Genomic DNA, 23436 nt, shown 5'->3' on the forward strand with positions numbered 1-23436 from the left:
CCACGAAACATTGAAAATAAGCAGAAACAACCTGAAATAAGTTTGCCAGAACTCTGGAAACAGTCAAAGGTTTACAGAAACCAAGCAAATCCTAGTCAAAATATGTGAAGACATGGATAGAACTGAGGGAGAAATAGATCTACGATAATAATTGAAAATTTCAGTACTCCACTTTCAGTAATGGGCAAAACATCTGATCTAGACAGAAGATCAATAAGAAAATAGAGGACTTTCAGATAAAGACAAATACTGTATGATATCACTTATATGTGGAATCTGAAAACTAAACTAGTGAATATAACAAAAAAGAAACAGACTCACAGATATAGAGAACAAACTAGTGGTTACCAGTGGGAAAAGGGAAGCAGGGAGGGGCAATATAGTGGCTAGGGGAGTAAGAGGTACAAACTACTATGTATAAAATAAATAAGCTACAAGGATATATTGTACAGCACAGGGAAATAGGCAATATTTTATAATAACTACAAATGGAGTATACCTTTAAAAACTTTGAATCACTATGTTGTACACCTGAAACTTATATTGTGAATCAGCTATACCTCAATTTAAAAAAAAGGAAAAGAAAATAGAGAACTTGAAGGACATTATAAAGCAATGAGATGTAACAGACATATATAGAATACTCCACACAAAAACTGCAGAGTACACTACATCAGTTGGTAACCCAGGCAGACTAAAATAGAGAGTGTATTCATTTTAGAAACTGGGAAGAATAAATTCATTCCTCAAGGGAGGATTTGTGTTTCTTTCTGCCATGGGTATGACGACATTACAGACCTGAGTCCAGTTTAAATGAGTCCAGAAATGAAGAATTTTAGTGTATGATATTCCTTACCACGTAAACAGTATAAATTTTGATCCTAAATCCATGTCTGAACCTTCCAGTGGCTATAAATTCTCAGGAGAGCTTTTCTCCCCTTCTAGACAGTTTTCTTTCCTGCTTACCTCTGTGAAGCGTTATTTATTCACTTGTTTCTAGTGAACTCTTTTCCTTGTGAATGGCTTTTCCTGAGCATGGCTTTTATGCTAGATGGAGCTCTCTGCTCTTGGAAGATGTACAGTTCTGGGCAGCCTGGGTATAAAGGTTCTCCCAGGGCACCCAACTGCTTCAGTTCTCACTTCTTTCCCTATATTCATACCACTGCTTTCCTGGAAGCCTCTTGCATTCATTTAAAAATTGTTTCTAGTATTTCATCTAGCAATTTTTCAATGAATTTAGAGAATTATGAATGAATTTCTCTTTTATTTTTTCAAGTAGCATTTAAATACAGTTGGAAAATGGTACACATATTTGTGGGAGAGATCATTGTCTTTTCATTGTCTTTTCTATTGCTCATGTTAGGTACCTCAGTGAATTGGTGTACCACTCAAAATGATGCCATCAATGCTCAGAACTGATGAATTCTGAATAGCACACATTAGAATCATTGTTCATATGAGGCCTGTGAAAACCAATACTCACTTTCCCACTAAGTGATTTTGTTAACCCCTCTGCTGTTAAGCCACCCTTTGGGGCTTGGTTTTTTCCTCATCTCTATGATGTATTGGTTTATCTAGTATATCTTCTCAAGCAATATGGGTTACAGAGGTTGTATGACATCTTGATCTCTATGATCCCCAAGTGTGGCCTCGAGCAGCATGAACTCTTTGCCAATCACTGTTAGTCCCTAGCAGTCTCATCTTTTTATCCCAGTGCCAGACAGTCATAATTTTCCATGTGCACTATGTTGTGAAAAAGGTTAAGAAGCGTGGTCTAGGTGATCCTCTAACAGTCCTTCTGTCTCTAAAACTCTTGATTTAAAAAATTAACTATTAATGCACTTTTCCTCTCTGGGCACTTGTTTAGTGAATGAGTATATTGTATGCAAGAGAAAATGGGGATAGGTTTTACACAGAGTTGCTTTGAACTGAAATCTTTAAAAGGAGTTGCATGTCTTTGTGAATGAGGAAAATCTCAAGCATTTTGTGCTAAGTGACCTATTTAGAGCCAGTAATGCCATTCTAGGATTTGAATGAGCCAAGGCCCTTGTTGGCTTCTTGGGCACATATCATATTTTCTTATAACTAGTTTCATTGTGCTGCTTCATCTCCTCACTTTTGTATGAGTACAATATAATAGAAGCAGCTTATGTGGCCTCGTGTCCTTTCCTCTTTTTTTTTTTAATATTTATAGTTGTATGCCTTTGTTTCACTTTGTTTTCAATCCTTCTGTTTCTCTGGTATTTTGAACACTTTGAAATAAGAGTCTGATTTCACTTCCTAAGGACTCATACCCATAAAACCTATCAAAAACAATGATTGGTTTTGTTTATACCTGAAAGCATGGACCCCAACATGCTCTACTTCTGTTTCTAGCGCAGTTCTGAGTCATGCTTTAAAAAGAATGTTTAGCACTTAGCAACCCGGAGTTCAGTCTGGCCCTGAAGTCGCATTGTTTGGTTTGGGATGTAGCGTGTTTTTAAAACAATGTATTCCTGTCTCCATTCCAGACCTACCAAATCTGAACCTCCATGAGTGCATAAGGGGAGGTGAGGGAATGCAGTTTTACAGAACTATACTTTTAGCTCTGGGGAATACTTCTTTGGAAACAGCTGAGAGAGCAAGTTATTTGGCTAAAAAAAATGGAGGTAGGGTTGAAGAAGACTTCACAGAAGAGGTTTTTTTTTTTTAAAAAAAATTATCTTTGAAGGATGAATCAAATATTTGCCTGATGAGGAAGACTAGGGAAGGATATTTTAGACAGAAGTAGCATGAGTCGAGGCACAAAGTGAGACTCCATGGCGAATCTTTCAGAACTGTGAATTGTCTAGTGTAACTAGACTAGATTGATGCCGATACAGGAAGTAGAAATAACAGAAGAAGAATCAAGAAAGTAGATTAGGACTAAATTGTGAAAAGTCTGGATTGATAAGGAATTACATTTTATTTCATGGGAAATAAAATTCATCAAAGGATTCATAAATATGACAATAATGTGGCAAGATTTTTATTTTATATTATAACCATGGCAACAATGTGGAGGATGAATTAAAGGGAGAAGAAACTGGAGACAATGAGACCAACTGAAGATATAATTAGAGTAGCTCAGAAGAATGATTATAAGACAGTAGTTGGGGAAATAGAGGAAAAGGGCATACATTTAGAATCATTCATTTACTCAACAAATAGACTATTTTGTATGTGCTAGCTGTGAGCCCTGTGCTAGCTGTTAGGAAAAAATGAAACCAAACCATGAATGTTCTAGACAAATAAAAAATATATAACTTATGTTGTATGTGTATGAAAAAAATAAATATTTTAAAAATAATGGTATCCTCTTTGTGGAAGAAATATAAATAATTTTACTCTTCTTTAGACATTATTGAATTTTCTAAGGTGTCTGTAGTGTCAGTATATCACATTTAAATACTTTTTCTAATTTTAAAGTGTATATATTGTTTTGCCTCCCAAAACCCTGGTGAAAAGACAGACATGTGAACAACCAATATAACAATATTGTAGTTATAATAGTGATATGTTAAAAAAAAATACTGAATGGCGAGCAGTAGTATCTAAACATGGCTTCAAGAGACAGGGAATCTGCATGAAGGAAGCAGCATTTCAAGTGAAGCTTGTAGGATTTGTGGGAATCCCAGAGAAGAGATACTCCAGACAAAGGAAACTGAAAGTAATTGGAAAATTTATCTGAGTGGATAGGCAGATGTCAGATTCTGAAGTCTTGTATTCTTTGTGAAAGTGTTTAGAATTTATCTTATAGTCCATTCTGAAAATGCAAGCAAAAAGAAGACAGAAGATGTTTACACCATGAAGGCCATTCCGCAGCAGTACAGAAGTTAGATTGAGGTGATGTGGAGTGAAATAAGAAGCAAGCAGGAAAATCAGTAAAGAGACACTTGTGATAGTTTAGGTGATAATTAGCAAGGATTAGTGATTTGGTCAGATGGGTGGGGTGGTATCTGTGTGTATTTGCATGCATGTGTGTGTGTATGCAACCCATATGTGTTTGGTGGGTAGACAGTCCAAGAGGCAGAAATTATCTAATTTCTGATGTCCATCAAATTACTTTTTTTTCCTCAAATGAGGGGATAATGGTATTATTCACTGTAATAAGAAATACATGAATAAGATACTGCTGAGTTATGGTGAGTTTAAAGTACATGTGGGATATTCAAGTGGAAAATTTTATTAGGCAGATGTATATATGAGCATAGACCTCCTGAAAAAGATAAAGGTGAAAAAAACAGTAAGATTTGGTGACTGCTTAGATGTAGTTGGAGGGGTTGGTTGTGAGGTATTCAAATATAGGAAAAAGAATGAGGAAAAGGTTGAAGAGGAGTGAAATACTGAGCTTGACCTTGAGTATTATAAATTATTTAATGACTGTGTAGCTGAGTGATTAAAATGCGAACTCTCATGATCTACCCTACTTGAGTTAAAATCCCAACTTTAGGACTTGCTGAGTGTATCCGCATGAGCAAATTGGTTAACCTCTATGAGGCTCAGGTTCCCCATTTGTAAAATAGAATTAATATTAGTCTTAACCCATAGAGTTGTTGTGAGAATTAAATGAAATAGTTTAAGAAGGGCACTAGAAGTAATACCTGGAGCATAATTAGCGTTAGTTATTATTTGGATTATTTACGAAAAATGAAAGAATTTTGCTCTTAAATGATGAAGAACGTAGTTGTGTGAAACTCTTTTATGAAGAAAAAAAAATTCTTTGTTGCTTAGTTACAATAAAGTAACCTTTCTAGCTGTGTTTTTGGTCCATGAATCAAAATAATGCAAAACAACTAGAGTTTTCAATAGAAAAAATAGCTGATATTCCAGCCAAGTTTTTGAAATTTAGTTCACAGTTGTCTGAAATATAAGAGAATAAGACAAAGAACAAATCTGTGATTGTTTCTCAAGACAGGGCCCTGTTGTGTGCATCATGACCATGAGGCTCTCTTGCTCTTTTCCACAGGCATGGTAGATTATTCTGGTTCTCCAAGACAGATAGTTTGAAGACACGTTTCTCATTGCTTCCTTTTTCTTATAATAAAGCATTACAGACCCAGACAATAGCCACCAAAGGGAAGTCAAAGCCTGGAATATGACGTTTGGCTATGTCCTCTCATTTGCTATGAGTCATATTGGTTATATCCTTTTGTTTCTTTTTTTGTTTGTTATTTTTGTTTGTTTTTTACATCTTTATTGGAGTATAATTGCTTTACAATGGTGTGTTAGTTTCTGCTCTATAACAAAGTGAATCAGTTATACATATACATATGTTCCCATATCTCTTCCCTCTTGGGTCTCCCTCCCTCCCACCCTCCCTATCCCACCCCTCCAGGCGGTCACAAAGCACTGAGCTGATCTCCCTGTGCTATGCGGCTGCTTCCCACCAGCTATCTACCTTAAGTTTGGTAGTGTATATATGTCCATGCCACTCTCTCACTTTGTCCCAGCTTACTTTTCCCCTTCCCCGTATCCTCAAGTCCGTTCTCTAGTAGGTCTGTGTCATTATTCCCGTCTTGCCCCTAGGTTCTTCATGACCAAGAAGAAATGTTTTTTTTGATTCCATATATATGTGTTAGCATACAGTAATTGTTTTTCTCTTTCTGACTTACTTCACTCTGTATGACAGATTCTAGGTCCATCCACCTCACTACAAATAACTCAATTTCGTTTCTTTTTATGGCTGAGTAATATTCCATTGTAAATATGTGCCACATCTTCTTTATCCATTCATCTGTTGATGGACACTTAGGTTGCTTCCATGTCCTGGCTATTGTAAATAGAGCTGCAATGAACATTTTGGTACTCTTTTTGAATTATGGTTTTCTCAGGGTATATGCCCAGTAGTGGGATTGCTGGGTCGTATGTTAGTTCTATTTTTAGTTTTTTAAGGAACCCCCATACTGTTCTCCATAGTGGCTGTATCAATTTACATTCCCACCAACAGTGCAGGAGGGTTCCCTTTTCTCCACACCCTCTCCAGCATTTAATGTTTGTAGATATTTTTGATGATGGCCATTCTGACCGGTGTGAGATATGCCATTGTACTTTTGATTTGCATTTCTCTAATGTTTAATGATGTTGAGCATTCTTTCATGTGTTTGTTGGCATTCTGTATATCTTCTTTGGAGAAATGTCTATTATGTCTTCTGCCCATTTTTGGATTGGGTTGTTTGTTTTTTGGATATTGAGCTGCATGAGCAGCTTGTAAATTTTGGAGATTAATCTTTTGTCAGTTGCTTCATTTGCAAATATTTCCTCCCATTCTGAGGGTTGTCTTTTGGTCTTGTTTATGGTTTCCTTTGCTGTGCAAAAGCTTTGAAGTTTCATTAGGTCCCATTTGTTTATTTTTGTTTTTATTTCCATTTCTCTAGGAGGTGGGTCAAAAAGGATCTTGCTGTGATTTATGTCATAGACTGTTCTGCCTGTGTTTTCTTCTAAGAGTTTGATAATGTCTGGCCTTACATTTAGGTCTTTAATCCATTTTGAGTTTATTTTTGTGTATGGTGTTAGGGAGTGTTTTAATTTCATTCTTTTACATGTAGCTGTCCCGTTTTCCCAGCTTTTTGAAGAGGCCGTCTTTTCTCCATTGTATATTTTTGCCTCCTTTATCAAAGATAAGGTGACCATATGTGTGTGGGTTTGTCTCTGGGCTTTCTATCCTGTTCCATTGATCTATCTTTCTGTTTTTGTGCCAATACCATACTGTCTTGATTACTGTAGCTTTGTAGTATAGTCTGAAGTCAGGGAGCCTGATTCCTCCAGCTCCGTTTTTCTTTTTTAAGATTTCTTTCACTATTCGGTGTCTTTTGTGTTTCCATACAAATTGTGAAATTTTTGTTCTAGTTCTGTGAAAAATGCCAGTGGTAGTTTGGTAGGGATTGCATTGACTCTGTAGATTGCTTTGGGTAGTAGAGTCATTTTCACAATGTTGATTCTTCCAATCCAAGAACATGGTATATCTCTCCATCTATTTGTATCATCTTTAATTTCTTTTATCAATGTCTTATAATTTTCTGCATACAGGTCTTTTGTCTCTTTAGGTAGGTTTATTCCTAGATATTTTATTCCTTTTGTTGCAGTGGTAAATGGGAGTGTTTTCTTAATTTCACTTTCAGATTTTTCATCATTAGTGTATAGGAATGCAAGAGATTTCTGTGCATTAATTTTGTATACTGTTATTTTACCATATTCATTGATTAGCTCTAGTTGTTTTCTGGTAGCATCTTTAGGATTCTCTATGTATAGTATCATGTCACCTGCAAACAGTGACAGCTTTACTTCTTCTTTTCTGATTTCGATTCCTTTTATTTCTTTTTCTTCTCTGATTGCTGTAGCTAAAACTTCCAAAACTATGTTGAATAAGAGTGGTGAGAGTGGGCAACCTTGTCTTGTTCCTGATCTTAGTGGAAATGGTGTCAGTTTTTCACCATTGAGAATGATGTTGGCTGTGGGTTTGTCATATATGGCCTTTATTATGTTGAGGAAAGTTCCCTCTATGCCTACTTTCTGGAGGGTTTTTATCATAAATGGGTGCTGAATTTTGTCAAAAGCTTTCTCTGCATCTATTGAGATGATCATATGGTTTTTCTCCTTCAGTTTGTTAATATGGTGTATCACATTGATTGATTTGCATATATTGAAGGATCCTTGCATTCCTGGGTAAACCCCACCTGATGATGGTGTATGATCCTTTTAATGTTCTGTTGGATTCTGTTTGCTAGTATTTTGTTGAGGAGTTTTGCATCTATGTTCATCAGTGATATTGGCCTGTAGTTTTCTTTCTTTGTGACATCTTTGTGTGGTTTTGGTATCAGGGTGATGGTGGCCTCGTAGAATGAGTTTGGGAGTGTTCCTCCCTCTGCTATATTTTAGAAGAGTTTGACAAGGGTAGATGTTAGCACTTCTCTAAATGTTTGATAGAATTCGCCTGTGAAGCCATCTGGTCCTGGGCTTTTGTTTGTTGGAAGATGTTTAATCATAGTTGCAATTCCAGTGCTTGTGATTGGTCTTTTCATAGTTTCTATTTCTTCCTGGTTCAGTCTTGGAAGGTTGTGCATTTGTAAGAATTTTTCCATTTCTTCCAGGTTGTCCATTTTATTGGCATATAGTTGCTTGTAGTAATCTCTCATGGTGCTTTGTATTTCTGCAGTGTCAGTTGTTACTTCTCCTTTTTCATTTCTCATTCTGTTGATTTGAGTCTTCTCCCTTTTTTTCTTGATGAGTCTGTCTAATGGTTTAATCAGTTTTGTTTATCTTCTCAAAGAACCAGCTTTTAGTTTTATTGATCTTTGCTATCATTTTCTTCATTTCTTTTTCATTTATTTCTGATCTGATCTTTATGATTTCTTTCCTTCTGCTAACTTTGGGTTTTTTTTGTTCTTTCTCTAATTGCTTTAGATGTAAGTTTAGGTTGTTTATTTGACATGTTTCTTGTTTCTTAAGGTAGGATTGTATTGCTATAAACTTCCCTCTTAGAACTGCTTTTGCTGCATCCCATAGGTTTTGTGTCATCGTGTTTTCATTGTCATTTGTTTCTAGGTAGTTTTTGATTTCCTCTTTGACTTCTTCAGTGATCTCTTGGGTATTAAGTGTATTGTTTAACCTCCATGTGTTTGTATATTTTACAGATTTTTTCCTGTAATTGGTATCTAGTCTCATAGCATTGAGGTCGGAAAAGATACTTGATACGATTTCAGTTTTTACCATGGCTTGATTTGTGACCCAAGATATGATCTGTCCTGGAGAATGTTCCATGAGCACTTGAGGAGAAAGTATATTCTGTTGTTTTTGCATGGAATGTTCTATAAATATCAATTAAGTCCATCTTGTTTAATGTATCATTTAAAGCTTATGTTTCCTTACTTATTTTCATTTTGGATGATCTTTCCATTGGTGATAGTGGGGTGTTAAAGTCCCCTACTATGATTGTGTTACTGTCGATTTCCCCTTTTATGGCTGTTAGTATTTGCCTATGTATTGAGGTGCTCCTGTGTTGGATGCATAAATATTTACAAATGTTATATCTTCTTCTTGGATTGATCCCTTGATCATTATGTAGTGGCCTTCTTTGTCTCTTGTAATAATCTTTGTTTTGAAGTCTCTTTTATCTGATATGAGAATTGCTACTCCAGCTTTCTTTTGATTTCCATTTGCATGGTATATCTTTTTCCATCCTCTCACTTTCAGTCTCTATGTGTCCCTAGGTCTGAGGTGGGTTTCTTGTAGACCACATAGATACGCATCTTGTTTTTGTATCCATTCAGCCAGTCTGTGTCCTTTGGTTGGAGCATTTAATCCATTTACATTTAAGGTATTTATCGGTATGTATGTTCCTATGACCATTTTCTTAATTGTTTTGGGTTTGTTATTGTAGGTCTTTTCCTTCTCTTGTGTTTCCTGACTAGAGAAGTAACTTTAGCATTTGTTGTAAAGCTGGTTTGGTGGTGCTGAATTCTCTTAGCTTTTGCTTGTCTGTAAAGGTTTTAATTTCTCCATCAAATCTGAATGAGATCCTTGCTGGGTAGAGTAATCTTGGTTTTAGGTTTTTCTCCTTCATCACTTTAAATATGTCCTGCCACTCCCTTCTGGCTTGCAGAGTTTCTGCTGAAAGATCAGCTGTTAACCTTATGGGGATTCCCTTGTGTGTTATTTGTTGTTTTTCCTTGCTGATTTTAATATTTTTTCTTTGTATTTAATATTTGATAGTTTGTTTAATATGTGTCTTGGCGTTTTTCTCCTTGGATTTATCTGTATGGGACTCTCTGTGCTTCCTGGACTTTTTAAACTATTTCCTTTCCCATATTAGGGAAGTTTTCAGCTGTAATCTCTTCAAATATTTTCTCAGTCCCTTTCTTTTTCTCCTCTTCTTCTGGGACCCCTATAATTCAAATGTTGGTGCGTTTAATGTTGTCCCAGAGGTCTCTGAGACTGTCCTCAACTCTGTTCATTCTTTTTCCTTTTTTCTGCTCTGCAGTAGTTATTTCCACTATTTTATCTTCCAGGTCACTTATCTGTTCTTCTGCCTCAGTTATTCTGCTATTGATCCCTTCTAGAGAATATTTTATTTCATTTATCATGTTGTTCATCACTGTTTGTTTGCTCTTTAGTTCTTCTAGGTCCTTGTTAAATGTTTCTTGTATTTTCTCCATTCTATTTCCAAGATTTTGGATCATCTTTACTACCATTATTCTGAATTCTTTTTCAGAGAGACTGCCTATTTCTTCATTTGTTAGGTCTGGTGGGTTTTTGCCTTGCTCCTTCATCTGCTGTGTGTTTCTCTGTCTTCTCATTTTGCTTAACTTACTGTGTTTGGGGTCTTCTTTTTGCAGGCTACAGGTTCGTGGTTCCTGTTGTTTTTGGTGTCTGTCCCCAGTGGCTAAAGTTGGTTCAGTGGGTTGTGTAGGCTTCCTGGTGGAGGGGACTAGTGCCTGTGTTCTGGTGGATGAGGCTGGATCTTGGCTTTCTGGTGGGCAGGTGCACGTCTGGTGGTGTGTTTTGGGGTGTCTGTGGCCTTATTATGATTTTAAGCAGCCTCTCTGCTAATGGATGGGGTTGTGTTCCACTAGTTGTTTGGCATAGGGTATCCACTGTAGCTTGCTGGTTGTTGAGTGGAGCTGGGTCTTGGCATTGAGATGGAGATCTCTGGCAGATTTTTGCCATTTGATATTACATGGAGCTGGGAGGTCTCTTGTGGACCAGTGTCCTGAACTTGGCTCTCCCACCTTGGAGGCACAGCCCTGACGCCTGGCTGGAGCGTCTAATCGTAGTGTGTTCGAATTAGTGCTATGTTTTGCGCAGAAAACATTTACTTACTTAGATTTTACGATTTTCTCTTTGAATTTGGAGCCAATTTGTATTTTGAAGATTTTGTAGACCCTGGGAAGTAGCCTTTTTATGTATGGTTACTGTTGAAAAAAGGATGAAAAGAATCTCAGATGTAAGTTAGGCCTCGTAGAATTCAGTAAAGGCTGTATAATCAGGCAACTTAGCAAAGATAAGCCAATGGAAAATATAATTCAAGATACTATGTGTTTCTGTGAGCGCCTACATTACTTCTTTGTAATGCTTATCACAATTGTTTTTACTTGTTTATTGTCAGTCTTCAAACTCTAGATGCTATGTTTCTGAGCTGGATTCAAATATCCATGGGAACCAAATTGATTTGTTTACCTGTAAAAGTCATGTCATATGTGTCACCTGGTAGGTGCTTAATTCATATTTGTTTAAGAAATACGTACTTTTGGCCACTCAGGATCCAAGGAAGCTATAGTGAACAAGTTATATTTCTATTCATCAGAAGCAAGAATTTATTATCTCCATTTCTAAGAAGCTATTATTTCACCCTCTTTTCTTATATCCAGTTTCTGTTTACTGGAATTCAACATGATCCCTTTTGCCTCATGGCCTCTGTTGTCTGCCTTTCCTTCTATGCCTTTCTACTTTTGCCCATTGTCTGGGAGGAAGAAATTTTCCTCTACCCAACTAGGTTCTTCTGGCTGGTCCAAGAATTAAATTGACATGAGACAGATTAGCAGGAGAAAATCAAACAAAAATTAAATAACATATAGACATAGGAGAGACCCAGGAACATGGAGTAACTTGCCAAATTGGCCAAAAGTTCACCATAAATGCCATCGTCAGCTAGAGATAAAAGAGGATGTTGGGACTTCAGAGGGGAGGAAGGCAGTGGTCATGGAGATGAAAAAGCAAATGTTTGATAAACAAATGTTTGCTGGGCCCTGCAGAGAAAATGGGACATTGGGTGGACTCTGATCTCTAGGCCCCTTTTGGGTAGACTCTGATCCCTAGGCCCCTTTTGGGTGGACTCTGGTCCCTAGGCCCCTTTTGGGTGGACTGTGGTCCCTAGGCCCCTTTTGGGTGGACTCTGATCCCTAGGTCCCTTTTGGGTGGACTCTGATCCCTAGGCCCCTTTTGGGTGGGCTCTGATTCCTAGGCCCCTTTTGGGTGGACTCTGGTCCCTAGGTCCCTTTTGGGTGGACTCTGGTCCCTAGGCCCCTTTTGGGTGGACTCTGGTCCCTAGGCCCCTTTTGGGTGGATTCTGGTCCGTAGGCCCCTTTTGGGTGGACTCTGGTCCCTAGGCCCCTTTTGGGTGTGCTCTGGTCGCTAGGCCCCTTTTGGGTGTGCTCTGGTCCCTAGGCCCCTTTTGGGTGTGCTCTGGTCCCTAGGCCCCTTTTGGGTGGGCTCTGATTCCTAGGCCCCTTTTGAGTGGGCTCTGGTCCCTAGGCCCCTTTTGGGTGGACTCTGATCCCTAGGCCCCGTTTGGGTGTGCTCTGGTCCCTAGGCCCCGTTTGGGTGTGCTCTGGTCCCTAGGCCCCTTTTGGGTGTGCTCTGGTCCCTAGGCCCCTTTTGGGTGTGCTCTGGTCCCTAGGCCCCTTTTGGGTGGACTCTGATCCCTAGGCCCCTTTTGGGTGGGCACTGGTCTCTAGGCCCCTTTTGGGTGGGCTGTGGTCCCTAGGCCCCTTTTGGGTGGACTCTAGTCTCTAGGCCCCTTTTGGGTGGACTCTGATCCCTAGGCTCCTTTTGGGTGAGCTCTGGTCCCTAGGCCCCTTTTGGGTGGACTCTGGTCCCTAGGCCCCTTTTGGGTGGGCACTGGTCTCTAGGCCCCTTTTGGGTGGGCTGTGGTCCCTAGGCCCCTTTTGGGTGGACTCTGGTCTCTAGGCCCCTTTTGGGTGGGCTCCGGTCCCTAGGCCCCTTTTGGGTGGGCTGTGGTCCCTAGGCCCCTTTTGGGTGTGCTCTGGTCCCTAGGCCCCTTTTGGGTGGGCTCCGGTCCCTAGGCCCCTTTTGGGTGGGCTGTGGTCCCTAGGCCCCTTTTGGGTGTGCTCTGGTCCCTAGGCCCCTTTTGGGTGGGCTCCGGTCCCTAGGACCCTTTTGGGTGTGCTCTGGTCCCTAGGCCCCTTTTGGGTGGACTCTGGTCTCTAGGCCCCTTTTGGGTGGACTCTGATCTCTAGACCACACTGAGTTTCCCCCACCACATCTAGCCCATATTCTTTGCAGATATTTCTGGTGATACCTCTATTCTGGGAATAAGCCCTTTATTTAAATACTTTAGGCAGCTAAGAGGGAAGTAAAAAGAAAGGCTTTCTGAGTCTTCTGTTTCTTAAAGATAATCAGCCTAAATTAATCATAATGCCAAAGAGATACATTTTGGAGTGGCAAATTTTGTTCCCATCATTGTAACCATCATTACTAGCTGATGACTTTTTCTGTGTATTGAAGTCAAATTCCCAAGAATCAGACCCTAACTGGTTTAGCTAATTAGAATTATTGGTCTTGAATAAAGTTCTCATAGGCTGTTCTTAAGTATATAGATTGACTGCCCTTGGAGCAAGTGGCCTAATCTGTTATGGCCAAGGTAGTGTTGGTCTGGTTCAGAATAAGATTATCTGTGTATAAAAACAGCTGGGGCTGATTCCTTCAGTAGAGCTTCTGTGTGTAAGTTCTCAGAACATAGGATGGGAAGGCTGGGTTGCTGAGTCTGAGACTGTCCAGCATGCCCCATTTATTTACTCCACTGCAATTATTAATGTTTACTGTGTGTTAAAGGAATATAGTGGAGGGAGGGGTATAGATATAAGACTGTCCTGCCTTCACGGAACTCACAGACTAGAGGAGACAGGCAAGCAAACTGAAGGCAGAAAAATGGTATGATATTGGTGAGTACATTGTGCTATGGGAACACAGATGAATCAGTGGGGTCTGGGAGTGTGAAATAAGCCCCATCCTCACTCAGGTTTTTCTGCCCTAAGTATATGTTAAAGAGAGGAAGTTCAGTGTCAACATTTATGTCCTTTGATATCCTTGTTATCTTGATGTTTAAAAAATTACCTAAAGCAAAACAAGAAATGGCATTGAGTATATAATCGTTTATGTAAAGGACTTTTTCTTGTTTGTTGAGTGGAGGGAGAGTATTATTCTTTGGCTCTCAGATATTTTCTACAGTTAGTGTAGTGAGTATATCAGAATTATTTGAAAAGAACCAGTTACACTACCTGTAATATGAGGAATGTGGACTTAAAACTGGGCAGAGATCCTGAGAGATCTTCCTCACCCTTCTTTAGATTTCTGCTACTCTTCTCCCTTCACAGCGGTCCTAACCACTAATGACTGGTTGAGTATTTAAATTCCCTCTTTTCTTCCTGGTAATCTAGATATTGTAGAAGAGAGGACTTCTGGTAACCCTTTATTCTAGTGGAATTCTCAGTGGGGATGCTTATGGATGAGAGAAGCCCCCTGGAAAACTGTTCTTTATCTGTGACTATTAGTTTGCCCCATGCCCCTAACTTCCTTCATCTTCTATCACAGCCTTGCTTACTCTTCTTTTCCAGTCAATTCTCCAATAATGTCTGTTCAAGCCAGTAGCCTGAATGTTGGTCATTGGGCCTGAACATCACCGTGCATATTAGCACTTCATATTGTTCCAAAGAGGTGAAGTGACTTGCCCAAAGCTCTTCATAGCACTTCATGTTGAATGAAAGCATAACCCTACCCCTAAATGACCATCCAGTTTTGAAGATGATGCTATTCTAGATATTCTGATTCAGACCCAGGATGAACCTGACAATTTGAATCTATTTGATGAAGTTCTTAATGACCTAAATATCTCTACCAATGGCATTCATCTTTGAATACTTGATACCTGGCACATAGTACTTTTTAAAAGTTATTTTTTGAACAAATGAAAGCAGCCTTAGGGAACTGTTAAGGAAAACAGAAAAGGAGTCTTTGATTATTTTGGAAGTTGGAACTGAGGAAGCATTTAATAATTATTTCAAACTGTACAATATAGTATGTCAAACCTTTCTGGAACCCTCTAGATACTGAAATGCAAAGACCTTGCATTGGAAATCTTTGAAAGAATTCATATCATTAACCAGTAGATGGCAGTCTTATGCTATAGTTAATACATGGATTTTCTTCAATAAATACATACTAAGCGATCGGTTGGTTGAATTTGTGGTTGCAGGACTGCAGATACGGAGGGCCAACTGTAAAGTAATACTTGGATTTTCGACTGGGGAGCGGGTGGCGCCTCTAACCCCTACTGTTGTTTAAGGGTCAACTGTACTTTGACATGTTCATCCATCATCATCCTTCCCTCCTGATCCCCACAAAACCTCCTGCCACTTCAATTCTATCCCAGACAACTATCTTACCCATCTAGTCACCTCTCTTCAGGTGCCCAGGGTTGTCTTACTGCTAGTGTCTAATTAATCACAGGAAAATATCTTTTATACTTACTTATTCATAGTCATCTCCTAGGAACGGGACTGGCTACATAATTTGCAGGTCTTCCTGTTCAAAATTTATTGAGAATTTTGAGACACTAGCAGCAGAGCATTAAATTAAGCACACAGCCCTTCTGAGCCTAGACAGGTCACACACCCATGAAGCAAGCCAGGCTTCAGAATTTAGAAGATATCTCCTTCTCCCCACCCCACCCTCTGTCATTGCAACACCTCCCTGTGATACATACCCAAGGGGCTACTTAAAGGAGGAGTCACTGACTGCTATTCAGATACAGAATCTCAGCACTGGATCTTAGCACTAGAGATCATCTGGTCCAGTTAACTCATTTTAAAGATGATTGAACTAAATTCCAAAGAGGTGAAGTGACTTGCCCAAAGCTCTACCAGCCAAGGCTCCATCTACCACACAGGCCCTGTGAGAGATATTTTAAGAAAAGTTTTCCCATCTACCTAAGCCACACTTTGCTCTGCTTTCTCTTCAAGAGTAGGGCACAGGTTTGTATTACTTAGTAACATTTATTGAGTACCAGCCATGTGCTGAGCACTGTGCTAGATGTTTTATATATAATACCTCAGTTGACAACACTCTCAGAAAATCATTGCTATTTTCTCTATTTTTCAAGTGAGAAAAATTGAGGCTCAGAACTTGAATCTTAGTTAGTTACTGGAAAGATAAGTGTTTAGGTAAGTCTGTGTTATTCTAAAACCCATTCCTTTTTTACCACGTCATTCCTGAGTTCTAGGAAGACTGAGTCAGCCTATATTTCCTGAACATCAGTCTTGTTTTTGATCATCTCTGGATGATCTTGGGGACTCTTACGAGGTAATTCATGTTCTTCAAATTTACCAGCCTTGCTCCTGCCTTAGGGCCTTTGCTCCAGGGTATTTCCTCCACCTGAAACATTCTTCCTCCAGATATTCCATGAAAACAGGAACACATGTCAGATAGGTAATAGGGGATCTGATCACATAGGATATTGCAGGCCATTGTAAGGACATTGGCTTTTTCTCTGAATGAAATGGGAGACATTTCGGTATTTTGTGTAAAGGAGTGACATGATCTGATTTAGATTTTTAAAGGATCGTTCTGACGCTGTGTTGAAAAAGAGACTAAGTGGGTGGAGTAAGGAAGGTAGAAAGAAAGTAGGAGGCTTTTTAGGGATTATTACAGTAATCAAGGGAAGGATAAATGGTGACTGACCAAGGTGATAGCAGTGGAAATGAAATATGTTAAAATTTTTAACCTTTTGTTGTGGAAAATATCGAATACATACAAAAGTAGGGAGAAAAGTTTAATGAATTGCCATGTTCCTACTAGGTACCCCATGAACCTATCATGTGTCAGCATGGGTTGGGCACTTTTCAACAGCTGCAACAGTTGTCAACTTGTGACCAATCTTGTTTCTTCTATACTCCTCCCCACTACCTCCCTGACCCTAGATTGGGGAGGAAGCAATTTGAAGGAGACCCCAGATACTATATTTCATGTGTAAATATTTCAGCTTTTACTACCCCAGCTGCTTCTAACTGCTCCTCTATCCTGCAGTTTACCCTGTGGCTCCTGCTTGTTCATAGCTTCGCATACTCATGTCTTTTACTTACTGCCTGCCCTCTTTAAACCTTTTCAAACATTTTTTTTAATTTTATTTTTTTATTTTTGACTGTGCTGCGCGGCTTGCGAGATCTTAGTTCCCTAACCAGGGATCAAACCCGCACCCTCAGCAGTGAAAGCGTGGAGTCCTAACCACTGGACGCCAGGGAATTCCGGAAACCTTTTTCCTTCTACCGATAACTGTGTATTTCTCACATTCAAACTCCCTAAAGGGAGGTTCTTCTAGGTTCAGTTCATTGTGTTGTTCCTTCTGCACAGAGAAGGAACATAAACTGGCCAAACTGTGTTAGATTGGCTGCTCTTGGGTCAGGCACCCTCTCTTGGTCAATCAAATTGGCGTGATATCAAGGTCAGTTTCCCAAAGAGGGGTTATAGCAATGGTAGTCACTTAGCAAACAATAGGCTGCTCTCCAATACTAATAAATAGTGGAGATTTAATGCTAGAAAGGATATAAATTGTATAAAAAAAAAAAAAAAGTGAGCCTGCAGTGAGGCTAGAAATAGATAAGTGCCTAATCACTTAATTGCCATTATTTTACAGTCTGACCTGACTCATTTGGAGTGCTATTATTGGGTGCCACTAAGGAATTAAGGGACTTTTTTTCCTTAAGATATTTTTGTTTATAATAGGCTGAGTAATAGCATAGATCATAATGTACTGGACTAAAAGTCAAGACCTACATTTAATTCCTGTGTTCCTCATGGACTCTGTACAACATTAGACAAGCTAATAAACCTCTCTGTGCCTTAGTTTCTCCACTTTCAGGTGAGGTTAATACCTGCCCTATTCCTATTTCACATACATAGATAAGATCAGAGAGGTAGAAGCACTTTGAACCTTTGTTTTTTCTTTTCTTTTTATTTTTTTTATGGTACGCGGGCCTCTCACTGTTGTGGCCTCTCCCGTTGCGGAGCACAGGCTCCGGACGCACAGGCTCGGCGGCCATGGCTCACGGGCCCAGCCACTCCGTGGCATGTGGGATCTTCCCAGACTGGGGCACGAACCCGTGTCCCCTGCATCGGCAGGCGGACTCTCAACCACTGCGCCACCAGGGAAGCCCTGAACCTTTATTTTTAAAAAGAGTGTGAAAAATTTGAATCATTACTATTTTCAATGTGAAGTTTTTAATGAAGTTATAACATGAACAGTGGTGCTCGCTTCGGCAGCACATATACTAAAATGAACAGTGGATTTAAGTTCTTGTTTTTGCAAAAGATTACATATTCTCTAATCTATTCATCTTCATCATGTATGCCAAACATTTTTCTTCCCACATTGTAATGTATCTGCCGTGTTTATATACAACTTAGAATGATACCTGGAACTTGGTAAGAACTATATAAATATTAGCTGTTACCTTCTGCAGTGTGAAAAATAATTACTCAAAACAAAAGTCCGTAGAGTTAAATGCTTAAAAAATTGACCACCCTCTGTGCCCTGTAATACACAACCACCTAAAATGCAATTGCTTGAAATACATAAAATAGTATATCATGTGAGCATATGAGTGAAAGAAAACTTTTGAGGCCCTAAAAATCTGTCTGTATGTGTATGCGTTTATGAGTAAAGGGGGGATGCCACTTGAAGGTGACACTTTTGGTATCTGATAGCCCACTTTTTCTCAAAGACAGGTTAGTGTACCTGCTGCATCAGAATCACTTGAGAGTTTTCTAAAATCCCTGGTTCTATTTTCAGAAATTCTGATCTAATAGGATAACAGTGGAGACTAAGCATGCAAACATTTCTTAAGTTTCTCAGATTATCCTGATGCTTACCCAGGTCTAGGAATCACTGACAATGTAGAAAAATATAATACAGTTCTTTACCCTAGTACATCATTTGTTTCCTACCAGATTATTCAAAGTGGTATGTATGGGGAAATATACAAATCCACACCGGGAGAAGGGGACTGGGAGATTATCTATTAAAATCAGAATAGTGATTATCTCTGGATTATGGGTTTATGGAAATATTTATTTTTCATTTGCTTTTTTATCTCTAAATTTTCTGATTGAATGTATATTATTTTTATAATAAATGTTACTAAGGAAAATATTTACCACCAGTACAAGATTTTAAAGACCTCCATGCAATGTATGTTTTTAGTTTACCAAATGTGGGAAAAAACCCAAAACCATCTATCAGTGCATATGCTGCATAGCTTTTTTTTTTTTTTTTAAAGGAGAGACGACTTATAAAGCAATGTGGGAACAATATTTATTCATCTGTTTTTTAAAATGTGACAAATTCTTTTAGAACACCAGTAAATGTACATCTTAGAGAATGTAAAACAAATTAAATCCTAATTAGCTTTTACGTGTTTTGCTTTAGCAAGACTGGAAATATAAGCCATTGGCTAATGTTCATAAAAGGACTAATCAGTCAGCAACCTTACACTTGGTGAGGAGAGGAAAATAAGTTCTGGTTCAGTATAGATTTTCCATCTCATTTGTGTTCTGGGCTCTGTTCCAGGAACAATGCTCACTCCTTTTTGAAGATCCTCTTGGCTTCCACTCCTTCATATACATAAGTCTGAAACGTGTTAACAAACATAGAAGAATTTGCCATTAAGATTAAAGGCTAAATTAAGAAAAATATTAGTAGTATTATAGCTTTGAAATAAGTTTATAGTTTTTTTTTCTTGTACCTGATAACAACACTTTATACAGATACAGGATACATCCATTTAAAAACACGTTTTGGTTTTTAGTCACATTTTTAGTTAAAATAGGCTCAATGTATTGACATATATACGTTTTCTTCAATAAATAGGCATCAGAAAATATCTGTATTTTAAAAATCAGTAAGATTAATGAGAAAAGTAATAGTCTATTTATTGATGATATAACTCAACAACCCCCAAAATAAAATCATTGCTGTGTGATTATTTTTGCCTTTGGAAAATAACTATAATAACCACTCACCTGGACCATTTCACCACCTACAATTTCTCGGACAGTATTTAGTTCATTTCCATTGTCCACCCGTTTGAATTTTCCAACAAGTTTATTTCCCTCTAGGCTCCAAGTCCCCTATATAAAATTAAAAAATAATAATAAAATAGCATTTTTTAGGGTCTTACATGTGTCAGGCCCTGTTTTGAGGCCTACAGGTCTACTTCTTCAAACTTCACTATGACCCTATGAAGTAAATATTATCTCCATTTCACAGATGAGAAAACTGAAATACAGTAATTTACCTAAAGTCACAAAGCCAGGGTTGAACCTAGGTTATTGGGCTCTAGAGTATGCGCTGGTAACCATCATGCTGTCCTCACTCAATTGTTTCCAAATGCCAGATTTTAAGGCAGATCATCAGGGCTTCTTTTTTCTAAACCTTTCACATTAAAAAGAGTGTTCTAAATTTAGTCATAGTTCATATTAGTTTCATGGAGAAGCTAACAAGCTTGTGCTTGTTTTAGTTTATGTAATTGTTGTAGTAATTAAAACATAACCACAATGGATAAAATATTTGACAGTGTGATTGTCATTGGAAACATGTTTAATTTAACCAGAAAAATTCTAAGGGCAAAAAAGTTTTTCAAAACTCAGTTGAAAAATGTGACTCCATAAAATTTTATTTCAAATATTAAAAGTTGAATTCCCAATGACCTAGATTGTAGCATTAGGCCTTTCCATTTGGTCACAAATTCATTCACTAATTTATTCATTTATTGTATTATTTCAGTTACATTAACTAAATGTCTATTACGTTTACGTTAGATAACTCTAAAAGCTTTTGTTGCTGTCAGATATGTAAAGTTGAAAACACTGAACTTTAGTTTTCTTTATGAAGAGGTGTATACTCAGTCATTCAAAGATATTTTTCTAATTCTTATTGTTTAATCCTTTACAGATGTGTATGAAAATCAAAATGTTATGTTTAAATACTCTGCTAACTAACTAACTTGTTTGATATATAATATGGATAAACTTCATTGGCTGCTTCAGTAAATGAAGGAGACCTACATTAATTAAACCATTCAATGACAGAAAGCAGAGATTATTTTAGTATTGTGTAGAAAAATCAAGAATACATTGCTTATAAAAAATTTCTTACAGTGAGTTCAGTTCCATCTGCGAGGCTATAATTAAAAGTGACACCAAGCTCAAACACAACTTCAATGTTTCGAAAAGTGCTTGATTCTTTGACTGTGAATTTATTTCCTTCTTGTGTAATTGTCAGTTTCAAATTGTCATGAGATGCAAGCTTCCTTTTCACCACATTAATACCTGCAAAGGGAAAGAGATTTAAGGAAATAAAGTTAAAAAATGCCATGGAAAATGCTTACTTTTCCAAGTTTTGTTTTAACTAGTTAATTAACCAATTAATATTTTGAGGGGGGAGGAAACCTGATAGCATTGACTTTGCACAAGAGCATCCAGATTGCTTCTGTAGAAAAAGTTCAGGCTCAATCATATCAAGCTATTTTTCCAAAACTTAAGAAAAATTAAATGAAGCAGGAATTATTGAATCTTAGAACTGAGTAAGTTTTTTAAAATTATCAATGTTTTTGTTTCAGTGTTAAGTAAACCAAATTCCAGGAGTGTCAAGTGAAGGATTTTAAAAGTATATTTATATATTTATAAGGATATACAACTTTAATTCTACATGTATGGTACTCTTTTTTTTTTATTAATGTCCTTTTGCTTTCCATAATGGCTTTAAAATTTTGAACTTCATAATTCTCTTTGTTTTTTGTGGCATTTCCGACTGTCTCAAAAATGAGAAAATTAGCAAACATTACAGTCAAATTTATTATGTCAGAGGAAAAGAGAATTAAGTCTCATTTATTCAGAGCTGTGACTTTTGATAGAACTCATTTTCATTGCTTTATTTTATGGACTTTGCTTTTCCATTCCCTAGAATTTAATGTTTTAAAGTCTGGAAGTTATCATTACACACTGCCATATTTTACTTTCCAAACAAAAAAACTATCAATTTTCAATCAGCAGTTAACGTGAATGAAATGTATCTGGATGTTTTTTGTGTTTCAGAGAATAGCACCCAAGAATCTTTTCTTCCAGTGGTGAGACAGTGTATTCCTTCCAATGTAAGAAGTGGGAATATGGTTTTTGCTACTCTGAACCATCGACCATTCCTGAGCCGCACCGCCACAGCAGGTGTCATTCTCTAAGCCTTAAGGTTTAGAAGGAGTTAGAAAGATGTCTGTGAGAAACAAAAGTACAAGCCATTAAAGTATTAAGCCCTTACCCATTTTTTCCATGAACTTTTCATAGTTCTCGTTTCGGTCTATCTTCCAAGTACCATCGAACGCCATGGTCTCCAGCTGATTGAGCCTCTAGGCAATCAGAGATTCAGGGCTGTCCTTAGGAGAGAATTTATGCTATTTCTTATCTTAGAACCAACTTCATACTGTGATGTGGAAGTTTAAAGTTCAAGAAGTCACTTAACTACATTAATGCCAAACCATCATAGTTTCCCTAGTTTCTATAAATTCCTTAGCTCCTCTCCTGAAATTCAGCTGTATTAAAGCATGATAAGCATACCTACTGTGTCTTAAACTATGATTGTGGGCACATTTATTTCAAGGATTAGAATGCATATTGTCTGTAGATAGTTTTTCCACTTACAAGTTCAAAGTGCACACTGTGTTGAATGTAACATAATTTAGAGCATATATCAAATAACATCTGGGAAGTGAGACTATTAATGACGTATCCCTTTTTTACAATAGCAATTACCTTGTAAAGTAAGACTTCATGACCGAACACAGCTGAAAAGTTAAGGTTAATAGGATATTGATACTGTATATTTATTTATTTTTCTAATATGTCCTTTTGCATTGTGTTTTTGGATTGCCATGGCTTTGGGTAAATATCCTGGCACCTGGTACAGTGTGTGACACACAATAGGGACCCATTATATTTTTGTTTTGGTCTTGAATGGTGATAGGCCACTGAGAAAAATTTCAAGAGGTAGCAATGTGGCTGGATAACATGACAACTCCCATAAGAGAAAGAACATCTTTAAACATCTGCCACGTGCAGAAAAAACAAAAGCCAGATGTCAGCTATGCCATTAACTAAAACCATTCCTTTGTTTAACTCTCACTCCCTCTCATCCCCAAACCTGGTGCTGTCCTAAGCCAAAACTCAATGTGTGTGTTGGGTGGGTTGGGCGTATAGAGGGTAGCTAGAAAGGTGAAGAGAGATGAAGGTCACCGTATCTGTCCCTGCCCCCACTGCAGGCTTCCAACCTGAAGCATGCTCTAGCTGGTGCAGGAAAAACCATTAACTTAGTGTGAAGTGTGCAGTTTTGATTATTAGTGAGCCTGGACATGCTCATTATTAAAAAGAGACTATTATTGTGCATGAATGTGACCAGAGAACCTCTTATTAACTAAAGCTCAGTAGAGAAACTACAGAGCATGCCCAAGATTTCATTCAGGGTCAGTGGAGGGACGTATCTAACAGATTTGAACAGGACATTGGGAAATAGAATAAAGTTTAAAAATTTTTAAAGAAATATTTATCTATCTGTTTATTTGGCTGCATTGGGTCTTTGTTGCA

General features: G+C 38.0%; 1 protein-coding gene and 1 long non-coding RNA gene across 7 annotated transcripts in view; one reads left to right on the forward strand and one right to left on the reverse strand.

Moving 5' to 3' along the window:
- The window catches only part of LOC309821628, a 116454-nt gene that overhangs the window by 6105 nt on the left and 86913 nt on the right, over positions 1–23436 (forward strand). The gene's annotated exons all lie outside the window — the stretch shown is intronic.
- FABP2 (fatty acid binding protein 2) lies at positions 19385–22184 on the reverse strand (the record flags this gene model as incomplete). Its single annotated transcript, XM_082653097.1, has 4 exons — positions 19385–19435; positions 19828–19935; positions 20963–21135; positions 22118–22184. 4 exons carry the CDS (start codon positions 22182–22184, stop codon positions 19385–19387), a joined length of 399 nt encoding a protein of 132 aa, XP_082509223.1.

This window comes from Grampus griseus (genome assembly GCF_964374135.1).
Source record: "Grampus griseus genome assembly, chromosome: 4".
Classification (NCBI taxonomy): Eukaryota; Metazoa; Chordata; class Mammalia; order Artiodactyla; family Delphinidae; genus Grampus; species Grampus griseus.